This window comes from Lemur catta, chromosome 10, assembly GCF_020740605.2.
Source record: "Lemur catta isolate mLemCat1 chromosome 10, mLemCat1.pri, whole genome shotgun sequence".
NCBI classification, from domain to species: Eukaryota; Metazoa; Chordata; class Mammalia; order Primates; family Lemuridae; genus Lemur; species Lemur catta.
This window is the reverse complement of record NC_059137.1, coordinates 88,022,852-88,034,587: the sequence shown is the minus strand read 5'-3', so window position 1 is coordinate 88,034,587 and position 11,736 is coordinate 88,022,852. Positions and strand designations below refer to the sequence as shown.

At 54.6% G+C, this 11,736-nt stretch overlaps 1 protein-coding gene across 1 annotated transcript; it reads right to left on the bottom strand.

Annotated features, from left to right (window-relative positions):
* Positions 1–11,531, bottom strand: LOC123645871 (putative serine protease 47). The gene is made up of 5 exons (XM_045562381.1): positions 11,416–11,531; positions 10,422–10,584; positions 8,643–8,920; positions 5,999–6,165; positions 1–685 (listed from the first exon to the last, which is right to left on the bottom strand). Exons 2-5 carry the CDS (start codon positions 10,562–10,564, stop codon positions 380–382), a joined length of 894 nt encoding a protein of 297 aa, XP_045418337.1. The 5' UTR covers positions 10,565–10,584; positions 11,416–11,531; the 3' UTR covers positions 1–379.
* Between the last annotated feature and the right edge of the window lie 205 nt (positions 11,532–11,736).

Sequence of the window (11,736 nt, the reverse complement as noted above, 5' to 3'; positions counted from 1 at the left end):
CATAGAGAGACCCCCAATCTCCACAAAAATAAGAACAAAAAACATTAACTGGCCATGCTGGTGTGCACCTCTAGCCCCAACTACTCAGGAGGCTGAGGAAGAAGGATCACATGAGCATGGGAGTTCTAGGCTACAGTGAGTTCTGACTGTGCCACTGCTCTCCAGCCTGGGCAGCATAGCAAGACTCTGTCTTAAAAAATAAATAAATAAAATAACAAAGATATTTGGTTTGGTTCGGTTTCGCCAGGCTTGGTTTAGGGAGTGGCAGCTGATGGACAGAGAAGCTGGGGAGGAACCGTGCAGAGATGGTGGGCTGGAGGGAGGAGGGTCCAGCCTGAAGACTGGAGCCTGGGCAGAGAGGAGTGGAGGGCCTCCCAGGTCACCCCCGGGCCCTGAGGGTAAAGGGCAGCAGGAGCCAGGTCTGTGGAGGCACAAGGGCTGTGCAGGGCCCGGGAGAGCCGGCAGCCCGCAGGCGCTGGGGCTGAGAGCCAGTGAGAGGAGGAGCAGACGCAGGGGCAGGAAGAGGAGTGAGTCTCTTGATTTCGTTGATCCAGTCAGCGAAGTAGGTGACCCTGGTGAAGATGCCGGGGTAGACGGGATGCCGGCAGTCCAGGCCCCAGCTGCCCAGCCCCACCAGGACCCAGGCACTGGGGACGTAGCAGACCAGAGGCCCCCCGGAATCGCCCTGAGGAGAGAGAGAGGGAGGGAGAGAGAGAGAGAGAGAGAGAGAGAGAGAGAGAGAGGGAGGGAGGGAGGAGTTGGCGTTGGGGACTGAGTAGCTCAGAGACATCAGGTAGCAAGGTGAGGCACTCTGGGCGTCCACCGTCTGAGTCAGGGTCCCACTGCAGACCCACTAGACGAACATCTCCAGGGTGGGACACTGGGTCGAATACCGAGATGCTCCTAAGCTGATCCTCAAGGTGGACAATCATGGATCTGAATCTGTCAACATGTGGGCCCCACCCCCTGTGCCCTGCACGTGGGACAACACGCTGCCTAAGGCCTACAGGGGACAGCTGTAGGGACAGGGCCCAGGAGAGGCTGGGGCTGTGAGCAGAGCTGGGCCCGCTCTCACCTCTGTGCAGACCTCACTTCTTGTAAACCCTGAGCTGCGGCAGAGCATTCCCACTGGGGGCTCCTCCGTTGTTTGTTCATTTGGACCTTGGGCTTTCTCTCCGCTTCTTGGGTGAGCATCTTCAGAAAATGCCCATACCCAGCCTGGTGGAGACAGCCCACTTCTCTAGGGGAGCAGGCAGGGGTCTCTAGAAGGTTGCTGGGAGTTCCTAGAGTACTGAAATGCTGTCATGGTGGGGTCAGGCCCCTACTTCATAGGCCAAAAGGTGAGGCCCAAATAAAGGGTCTCAACCTTGGGGTGGGAGGGCAGGAGCCACAGTAAGCAAGCAGACAGACCCTGCAGAAGGTGGAAGGTGGTCACAGAAAGCTGTCCTGAGCTGGGCCTGGAGACAGGAAAGAGAACCTGCCCCTGCAAGGTCCAGGAGCACAGGGCACAGTTAGTGCAAACAAGCAGAAGCGTGAGCCCAGTGGTCGGGAGCATGGGGCCAGGGGAGGTCCCGGGGCCGCATGGAGGGAGTCTAGAGGAACGTCATCGGGGGTGGGACGCATGACCTGTCTAAACAGATCAGTTTGGTGCCGTGTGGAGAATGAACGGTTGCTGAGCACCAGCTAGAGAGGTAGACCAGGAAGGACTACAGGAGGGAGGCGAGACAGATTTGAGATGCTATTTTGAAGGAGGAGCCAAGGGACTTGTGGAATCTAATCCTTTATCACCACAAGGAGAAGGTGCAGAGAGAGAGGGAAGAGGGCTGAGAACTCAGCTCTGGGGTCTCCAGCATCTATTTAGTGACCAGGAGGGGGCAGCCAGAAGCAGAGTGGGCAGTGGCTGGGCCTGGCGCCAGGCGACAAGTGCTGCTGGCGCGCCAGGGGAGCAGAGGCTGCGGGCCAAGCAGGTCTGGCGGCACGTGGGAGCACGGTGGGGCAGCGTGGGGTAAGGAGAGGAGGAGTCTTTGGGGAAGGGAGGCAGAGAAACTGGGCACAGCCAGAGGAGATTACTGCTGTGTGTCTCCGTGGGAGGTGTGAGGGGGAGAGCAGGGGAAGGCCCTGGGTGCTGGGTGCTCAAGGCGGGCCCAGGACCAGGCAGATCTGAGGTGGGTAGATGCAGGCCCGGGAGGAGCGGGCTCTAGTCTGACCGCCCGGGTCCCCTCAGTGAGGGAAGAAACAAGATGGCGTGCCGAGAGGGACAGCAGGGCTGGGGGCAGGCTGTGGAGGCCTGAGGGGAGGCACGGGGGGACATGGTGTGGTGGCCAAAAAGTGGCCCCTAAAACGTCCACGTCCTCGTCCCGGGAAGCTGTGAATATGTTATCTCCTGTGGCAAAAGGGACTTTGCAGATGGAGTTGAGTGGAGAATCCTAAGGTGGGGGATTATCCCGGAGTATCTAGGAGGCCCAATGTCATCACAAAGTTCCTTATAGGGGAAAGAGGGAGGCAGGAGGAGCAGAGTCAGAGGAGACGTGACAGTAGATGCAGAGGTCACACTGGTGTGCTCTGAAGATGGATGAAGAGGCCACAAGACATGGAACGCAGGCGGCCTCTAGAAGCTGCAAAAGGCAGGAAACAGACTCTCCCCTAGAGCCTCCAGAAGGAACCAGTCCTGCTGACACCTGTTTTAGACTTTTGACTTCCAGGACTGTAAGATAAGAGATGTCTGTGGTCTCAGTCACCCAGTTTTTGGTGACTCACACACAGGGTCTTCCTGAGAGTGGGAATGTGCCTTTGCTGCCTCAGGTCTTCCCACTGGTGCCCCTACTCTGAATGCCCTCGCCGCTCCCTGCAGTGCACCCCCCACTCAGCCAGTTCAAGGCCAGTGGGAGGCCTGGTCCTCTGGGCAGTGGTCCCCACCCACTCCAGGCCTCCTCAGTTCATGCAAATGAATCATGTGGTTGCCAGCATCATGCTGGATTCTGGGCCAGTCTGGGGGAGAGGGGAAGGACTCCAGCAGACTCAGACCCTTGGGGAACTCGGAGTTGGCAGAGGACGCCCCAACACTAGTTACTCCATGCAGAGTGAGCTGTGGTTTGCACTACTGTGTGTGTGTGTGTGCACGTGCACACACACAAGTGTCAGAGGGGCCGGGGCTGTGGGGGGTGGAAGGACAGGTCTAAGACAGGCCCAGAAGAATGAGTATAACTCAGATAGACGGAGACAGACAAGGCCAGGAACATGAAAACCAACACTTGTTAAGCACCTGCTAAGAGCCAGGCATGATGCTAAGTTTTCTACAGGAACCTTACAAAGTAGAGGCTGTCAGCAAGCCCATTTCACAGGTGAGAACATAGCTAAGGTCACAGCACATGCAAATGGCAGAGGAAGACTGGAACCAGGCCTGTCCTGCTCCACAGTCTGAGCGCTGAGTCAGCCCGGGGCCCCGTCTCTCCTCAGAGTTGTTTCCAGGTGCTCCACGCAAGGATGGGGGTAGTCTGGGGGAGGGAAAAGAGCCTCGGGTGGAAGTGGGGACAAGAGCAGGTGAGTGGCAGGAGATGAATCCAGATGGCGTCTCACAGACATACAGTGGTGACTGAAAGGCTAAGGAGGCGCCAGCTCAGTGGTGTCCTTGGCCTGCAGGAGGGGCAGGGTCGAGCGGGCACTACGGATGTCCAGCAGGCAGTAAAAGGGTGCTGGTCCTGAGGCTCCACGGGCATGGCCTTTGCAAGACAAGGCAGCTGGAGAAGAAGGCTGGAAGGGAGCCGGACTGGGGACTCGGTGGCTGAGCCCCACCAGGCCCTGGCACTCAGCAGCCTCCTTACTCCACAGACTCTGTGAGGAGGATGGGCCGGGCCAGACTGCCGGAAAGGAGGGGCATGTGGATGGGAAACCAAGCAACCTGGGGCTACCTCCCACCAGGAGGGCGGGTGGGCCAAGCTCCCTCCCTCTGGCTCAGCCAGCTCGCGGGGCAGTAATGAAAACAGTGCTGTTGGTGAGCCCTCCCACAGGCTAGGGGGATTCAGGCTCAGGCTTCAGGGCAGGAGAGACCTGGTTCTAGTTTTCAATCTGTCGTTTCCCAAGTGCTGTGACCTTAGCTAAGTGTATTCACTCCAAGTGCTTGCCATAACACATCGCCACAAACTTGGTGGCTTAGAAATAACAGAAACCGATCCTCTCTCAGTTCTTGAGGCCAGAAGTCCAAAATCAAGATGTTGTTAGGGTCACTCGACCTCCAAAGGCTCTAGGGGAGAACCCCTCCTACCTCTTCCAGCTTCTGGTGGCCCTGGCATTCCTTGGCCTGTGGAGCATCACCCCACTCTCCGCCTGTCTTCACGTGGCCATCTTCTCTCTTTGTGTCTCTGTGGCCTCTCCTCTCCTTATGAGGACACCAGTCATTGAATTTAGGGCCTAAATCCAGGATGCTTTCACCTTGAGATTCTTAACTAATTACATCCTTAAAGATCCTATTTCCAAATTAGGTCACATTCTGAGGTTCCGAGTGCACATAAGTTTGGGGGAACACTATTCAACCCACTACACTATCCTTTCAACAAATTCATGAAGGAATCCTCAGAACCCCCACACTGTGCATGAGGACCCAGGCTCAGAAGGTGGAGAGACCATTCAAGGTCACAGGGCAGGCACACGTGGCAGAGCAATGTCTCTGACTCCAGGTTCCTAACACTTTCCTCTCTGCTCCGCAGTGGCATCTGCACAAAAGCTCAGCCCACAGATGCCAGCTAAGGGCCTGGACGCTGTGGGAGATGTCGTAGAGGCAAGGTTGGCCTTGGAGTCAGATCACCTGGGCCCGGGTTGTGCCGCCTCACTTTAGGCCATCCACTTTCCCTCTCTGGGCCTCAGTTTCCCCACCTAGAAAAGGGGACGTTACAGAGGGTTGGAAAAGATCTTCACAATCCAATGTCTAACAGTGAACTTATATCTAGAATATATAAAGAACCCCTAGAAGAAAAAGACAGGCAGCCCAACAGAAAAATGAGAGGGGAAAAGAAACCTGAAGGGAAACTTCACAGAAGATATCCAATAACAATAAATTAAACATATGAAAAAATATTTAATTTAATTATCCATCAGAAAATACAAATTAAAACTATAAACCACTACTCACTCACCAAAATGGCCAAAATGAAAAAAGATGGGAAAGGCCAAGTGTTGGTGAGGATAGAAACTCATCCACTGCAGGAGGGAGGGCTTTTTGGCTGACCTGAAGCCAAAGCTAACCTTTTTGTCAAAGCTGAACACACGCACCTTTTCCTCTAGCAAGTCTACTCGTGGGCTTCTATGAAAACAGAATGTGAAATACATGGTGTTCATCTCTGCCCCAAAGACAAATACAAAAACGTATATAGCACTGCTATTCATAACACTTCCAACTTGGAAACTACTCAGATATTCCCCCCAGTGTAGAACTGATGATAGAATTTGATTCACACAATGGCATGCTGTAGAGCAATGAGAATGAACAAGCTACAATGATGTGTAATCGCATGGATGAATCTCACCAATAGAATGTTAAGACACAGAAGAGTCCCAACTCTAAATTCCATGTATAGAAAATTCAGAATTCAATCTAAGGTGTTAAAAGTTAAGATGGTGGTTACCCTTGGGCATCAGCGATGAGAAGGGAGCATGCAGAGGGCTCCCTGGGATGCTGTGGTATCAGCATGGGAAGCTTCATCAAACTATACACTTATGAATCATGTACTCTTACGTATGTACATTATGCTGCAATAAAAATGTTTAAAATAGGTAACAAAAATGGATGTTGTCTGAGGGTCTTTCCAGAAAATGCTCATCATGCTGGGATGGGGAAGGGGGTAGTCTGGGGGAGATTTCTGAGGAATGGAGCCCAGGGAAGACACACAGGGGAAGGAAAAAAGTCCAGGGGTCTTCACAAAGAGAGTGGAGGCAACACAATCCCCACTGGGGAAACTGAGGCCAAGAGAACAAGCAAGGAAAGAGTAGAAACGGCCTTACTCACCTGGCAGATGGACTTTCCTGTCGAGAAGTCTCCCGCACACACCATATCCTCATGCACATAGTAAGTATTGCCTGTGCTAGTAATTTGACCATACAAGAAATTGCAGAACATGTTCTCAATGAGGATCACTTTCCCCTCCTGGAGATTGAAGGGCGGTAATAGGCGCACTGCAAAGATAAGCGGAGGTCAGTGGCATTCCCTGTAGGGTAGCCAAAGAAGCCCAGGCTACTCTGAACCCCCACTGTTCCTGACTGCTTCTCACTCCCCCCGTGAAACATGGAGTTTTCTCAGAACAGCTGAGCTTTAAACACTGCTTAAGTCTTCTACCCATCCTTGATAAGCTACTCTTCTTCTCAAACCCCTCCACATACTCATCCTATTCCCTTCACCTCTCTCATAGCAATAGATCACACCACTCCATTCCACAAAGAGACAAATCCCACCAACACGTGACACACTCATCAGGGCTTAGCAGTGGTTCACTCACCCATCTACACTTCCATGAACTGTTCCATCCATCCTCCATCCATCTATCACTGATCTTTCTCCCAACTCTTCATCCACCCATCTGCCCACCCATTCACTCATTTACCCATTCCTCCATCCACTTACCTCTCTTCCCGCACATCCCTCTTCATCCATTCATCCTTCCATCCATTTACCCATCCATCCACGCTTTTATCTATCTCTCCATCCATCCCTCCATCATTCACCCACCCATCCTTCCATCTATCAACATATCCATCCACGCCATCTATCCACCCACTCCTCTATCCACACATCTATCCCATACATCCATTTACCCACCCAAACGTCATCCACCCACCCACACATCCATCCATCCATCCATCCGTCCATCCATGCAGTCACCCATCCTTCTATGCACACGTCCATCCATCTTCCCTTCCATCTACCCACTTGTCCTCCCAACTATCCACCTATCCATCCACTCACCCGGTCACTTATCTATTCTCTCATCTGTTCATCTACCCTCACGCAAGGCATCTTTTAGATACTAATGATTTAAGGGAACATTTTTTAGTTGGAAGATACAGAGTAGGTGAAGTAAGTACAATTATTTTAGATTAGGTGGTATGAAGGAAATAAAACAGGGAGATGTGATAGTAGGGGTTCCTACTTTAGCTCACGTGATTAAGTAAAACTCCTCAGAGGAGGAGCTGAGTTGCAAGTGTAAGGAAGAAACAGTCATGCAAGGATTAGAGGGGAGAGCGAGCGAGGCAGGGAAGGCAGCAAAGCTAAAGGCCTGAGATGGGAATGGCCCTGGCATATTCAAGGAGCAGCGAGGAGGCCTGAGTGGCTGGGATGGGGTATGTGAAGGGAGCAGTAGGAAATGAGGCAGACAAGGAGAAGGGCGTCAACGTCACACAAGGCCTTACAGCCAAGGTAGGGAGTTGGGATTTCATTCTAAGCACAAATGAGGCACTGGAGGGTACTCAACAGCGAAGTGACATGCCTTATGTTTTAAAGTGACACTCGGATGCTATGTGGAGACTAAAGTGGAGAAACACAATGGTGGAAGCTGGCAGACCAGTTCAGAAGCTATAGGCAAGAAGTGATGGTCTGTTGGGCCAGGTGGCAGCAGTGCAGTGGGACCAGGCCCCCGGGTACAGGTTGGGATACTAAAACAGGTAATCTATGGCCCCTGACCTCAAGGAATAACCCGTCTGTATGGGTGTGTGTGTGAATGCTGGGGTCTGGCCGTCATGTGATTAGGGAGTGATCCTGACGTTTAGTAGGCAAAGGCCAGGGACGCTAGCAGAGCCCCACTCAGCAAAAACATGTTTGGTCCAAAATAGCCGCAGCACCTCTGTTGAGAAACACTGTCCTAAATTGTGACCCTATAAATAATTATACATATATGTTCTTTTTTTCCCCTTAACATTATACCATAAGCATTTCCCCGAACCCCACAAACACTCCTCTCTTCAATAAACGGGTTTGTAAGTCTTTGCCTATATTTCTCTTCTTTCAATCTGAAAAAAACAAAAACAACTTTCTTTTCTGTTATTCAGGTCACCTAACAGGACTATGAAGGAGATGGTTGACCCAGGTTACGATAAGAGCAAAGTGAGGTTCAGAGAGGTTAAACACTCCTAAGCCGTCATCATTCTAACTTGATCATGCAGGCTCAGAGGTCTGAAGCCACAATGTGTTTTCCTTCTACTTTTCCCAAGCACCCTCTATGGCAAGGGAAGATCAAGATGTTGGGTGGTGAACTGGAATAGGCCAGCTCCCGAGCATAACTTTTGAGTGGAACAAGTCATTTCAGATCCGTGGCTGATTAAAACCTTAGAGTCAAGAACCACGAAGAATCAAAAAACCCAGACTCTTGATTCCAAAGGTCAAAGATTCCCAGACTTTCAGAGCCTGGGACTCAGGGGACTCAGAAGCTGTGGAACCCACACACCTTCAGACCTAGAAGGGCCAGCATGGTTGGTTCTCATCTTATAGGTCATGGAAATGAGGCACAGAGGACCAAGGTCCAGTGGCTCCAGAAACCAGCCTGGGCCTCTCTGCCTGGCTAAGCCACTCTCCCTTCTTCCCTTCCATCCCTCTTCTCCTCCCCTACCCTTTCCTCAACCTCCCCTCCCTCACCCTCCAGCCTCTCCCACACCCGCCTCACTGTCCTCGGTGAGCATTCCCCAGCCAGTTATCCAACAGGATGCGTTACTGGGCAGCCGCATGTCTGCGGATGGGAGGCAGACTGGGGCAATGTAGAAAGTGAAGTCCACAGGCAGGTCCAGCTGTAACATGGCAATGTCACTCCCAAAGGGGTGCAACTTCTCAAAGTCTGGGTGGGTGATAATCTGGTTCACAGACATCTTCTGGGTGTGCTGGGTTTGCTGATACAGTTGAGTGTATCCCAACAGAACCTGATAGTTCTCCAGGGCCCGGGATTTTCTGGAGGAAGAAAGGGCCCATTTTCACCACCCTCTCTGAGTGTGGGCAGCGCTCTCTTCCTGAGTCCTTGTCTAAGTGGCCACACTTCTCTCGGCCCCTCCACCCTGCCATGATGCCAGGCAGCTTTGTCTTCCCATTTCCAACAGTCAGGAGCTCTTTTCTCCTAAGGCTAATGGGTATTCTACGCGCAATGTCAGGACACATGGCTTCCCATCACACCCTAGAATCAGAGGGCCAGAGAATCCTAGTCCTGGAAGAGTCCTTGATGGGGTCATCGAATCGAGCCCTTTTATCTTACAACAAAAGGAGCTCTGGCTCACTCCTAGCTCCAGCCTGACCCTTCTGAATGCTCCCCAGGCCCCACCGCCCGGCCCAACCACCTTTCCTGCCCCTTCCCCGTCGGTTGCTTCTCCACCGGGCTGTAAGCACTCACAAAGGATTTGTTGACAAATGCCCAGATGAGTGCATAAAACTGAAGCTCTCCTTGTTCCTGAACATGACTGATGAAACGTCCTACTCTTGTGGTTTTGTTCACACAGGACGCCCACCTCGAAGGCCCTCGCCACACTCCCCACGTCCGAGTCTCCCCTCTGGCAAACCCCTGCAGCTCCTCAGCCCTCCCGTCAGACTGCAGCAGCTCTCTGGACTCCTCTCCTTTGGGTCTGCCCCTCACCCACGTTAGGGTTCCTCTCCTGCATCATGCTGACTGGAGCCTGTGCCTCGCCTTCTTGAGAGGATGGAGACACCCGGACGTCGGGTCTTGCCACCGTCCTGTGCCACAGAGGGTCTCAGGTCAGCGTGGCACAGAGTAGACGCTGACAGGACCCAGCTGGGGTCTCAAAGCCAGTAAATGCCCAAGCTGCAACTCCCTGACCTGGGCTGTGATACCCTCCACTCCCTGTGCGTCCCTCCGCGTCTGCTCGGAAGCTGGGCACTGGGTCAGGCCCAGGAGGGCCAGAGGAGTTAGACTCCTGACCGTCTACGTCATTCTCCAGGGTCAGAAGGCCCCATCCTTCCCACCCAGGCAGCCAGGCACGGCTTCTCCCAGGCAGGCAGTTTTACAGAGAAAAGAATGACCCGGTTGCTGGTCACAGGTGCGGAGTCCCACGTCCCTGCCTGAGTCTGACTCGCAGGAGTGTGGGGGACAGTGAGGAGAAGGCCTGGCCAAGACAGACACTGCTGCTGCTCTCAGGCACGTCTGTGTTGGGGGCACAGACACAGAGGACGGGGCTGGGGGCGGTTCTCTGCTGCAGCTGAGGATGAAGGTCGAAGAGGATCTGGGCAGATGAAGGGAGGGCTGGGTGGCAAGCGGGGAGGACGGTCCAGGCGAAGGGGACTGCAGGCCAAAGGCAGGCACCACACCCACTGCGTGGCAGCAGATCACCCAGACCAAAGCCCAGGGGAGAAACAGGGGGGACCCCTTACGGCCCTTGTCTCCACTTCCCCTTGCATCCCCCTCCCTCGCCAGCCCCTCTGCTGAGGACCCCAGGGAAGGACTCACTTGAAAAAGCAGTGGGCAGCCGAAACCAGCCAGTGGGAGTCGATGAGGGCAGCTCCGCAGAGGTGCGAGCCCTTGTACAGCAGGCTGGCCTGCCACGGCCACTGGCCAGCCTCGGCGTCCTGGCCACCATAGATCTTCCCCATCGCCCTGGGCTTCCCGCACACTGTGGAGACAGCCCCACCCACCTGTTAGAGACACTGGTGGTGCCCTTAAATGTCACCCCAGTGAGGCCCCTCCTCTGCTTCACAGATGGGAAAGCCAAGGCTACAGGACAGACGGGTGACCTGGCCAAAATGACTGAGGGCTACCCCTTCAGTGGCCCTCACCAAAGACCAGATGACCGAGGACAACTGAGCAAGCTCTCTAGGAATGGGGGCCCACGGGCCTGGGGGTGGGGCCACTGAAGGTGACTGAGGGTGACCACAGCAGCTTATCCTTAACTGGGCCAGCCAAGGGGTGGGGGACTGGCAGCCAGGCCCTGTGACTTTATTTCCTTTCACCAGCACACCTCTATGCCTACTTTGCCGATCAGAGAACTGAAGGGCTGAGACATTATTAATGTTACTTGCTCAAGATCGTGGCTTCTGGATGTGTCTGTGCCCCGTTACCTCTCCCCAGTACCCTGGGGACAGAGATTCCCAGGCAGGAGTCTGCGGTGCTGTGTGGCCTAGACAAACTCACTCCCCCTCTCTGATTCATGATCCTCTATTTCTAGAAGGAGAGCGGGTAGGGCTAATAAAGACAACCTTGGTTCTGAGACTCCCCCCTAGGAGGGGCACAGTGGGCCCAGACCCTGAAAGGCAGTGCCCTGGTCCCTGGCTTGTGCTCCCAGGCCTTAGGAAAGGGACGTGAGACCCCTGGGCCCACCCAACTCTGGGCTCCCAGCAGCAGTTCTGCTGTTCCATCCCTCCACCCAGCCCCAGGGTCAGGCGCTGGCCGTCTGTCTAGTTCCATGGCTCCCACCACGGGTCCTGGGAAGGGAGCCTCGACCCACCTCTGCTGATGTCGTCTCTGGGGCTACCTGAGTGGAAGCGCAGGGTAGAGAAAAGACGCCGGTGACTCTGGAGCACAGGACACTGGGCCCGAGCTCGGCCCGCAGCCTCCCCCAGCCGCCCCTTCTGCTGGCCCGCCCTCCATGCCCCCCCCCCCGGTTCGGCCGGACTCCGGGCCCCCGGCCCGTACGGGCCCCCGCCCCTCGGAGCCCCCGCGCCCGGCGGGGCCACACACCCGCCGCTGCCGGTGGACCGTGCGCTCGGCCCGCAGAGCCCAGGGGCCCGCCGGCTGCCTGCTGCCGGCCCTCCTGCGCCGCCGGGCT

Coding starts and splice junctions, on each gene's coding strand:
- LOC123645871 (XM_045562381.1), bottom strand. CDS start 10,564: ATGGGGAAGATCTATGGTGGCCAGGACGCCGAGGCTGGCCAGTGGCCG. Junction 8,921..10,421: donor GCTGCCCACTGCTTTTTCAA/GTGAGTCCTTCC, acceptor TTCTTCCTCCAG/AAAATCCCGGGCCCTGGAGA. Junction 6,166..8,642: donor GGGAATGCTCACCGAGGACA/GTGAGGCGGGTG, acceptor TTATCTTTGCAG/TGCGCCTATTACCGCCCTTC.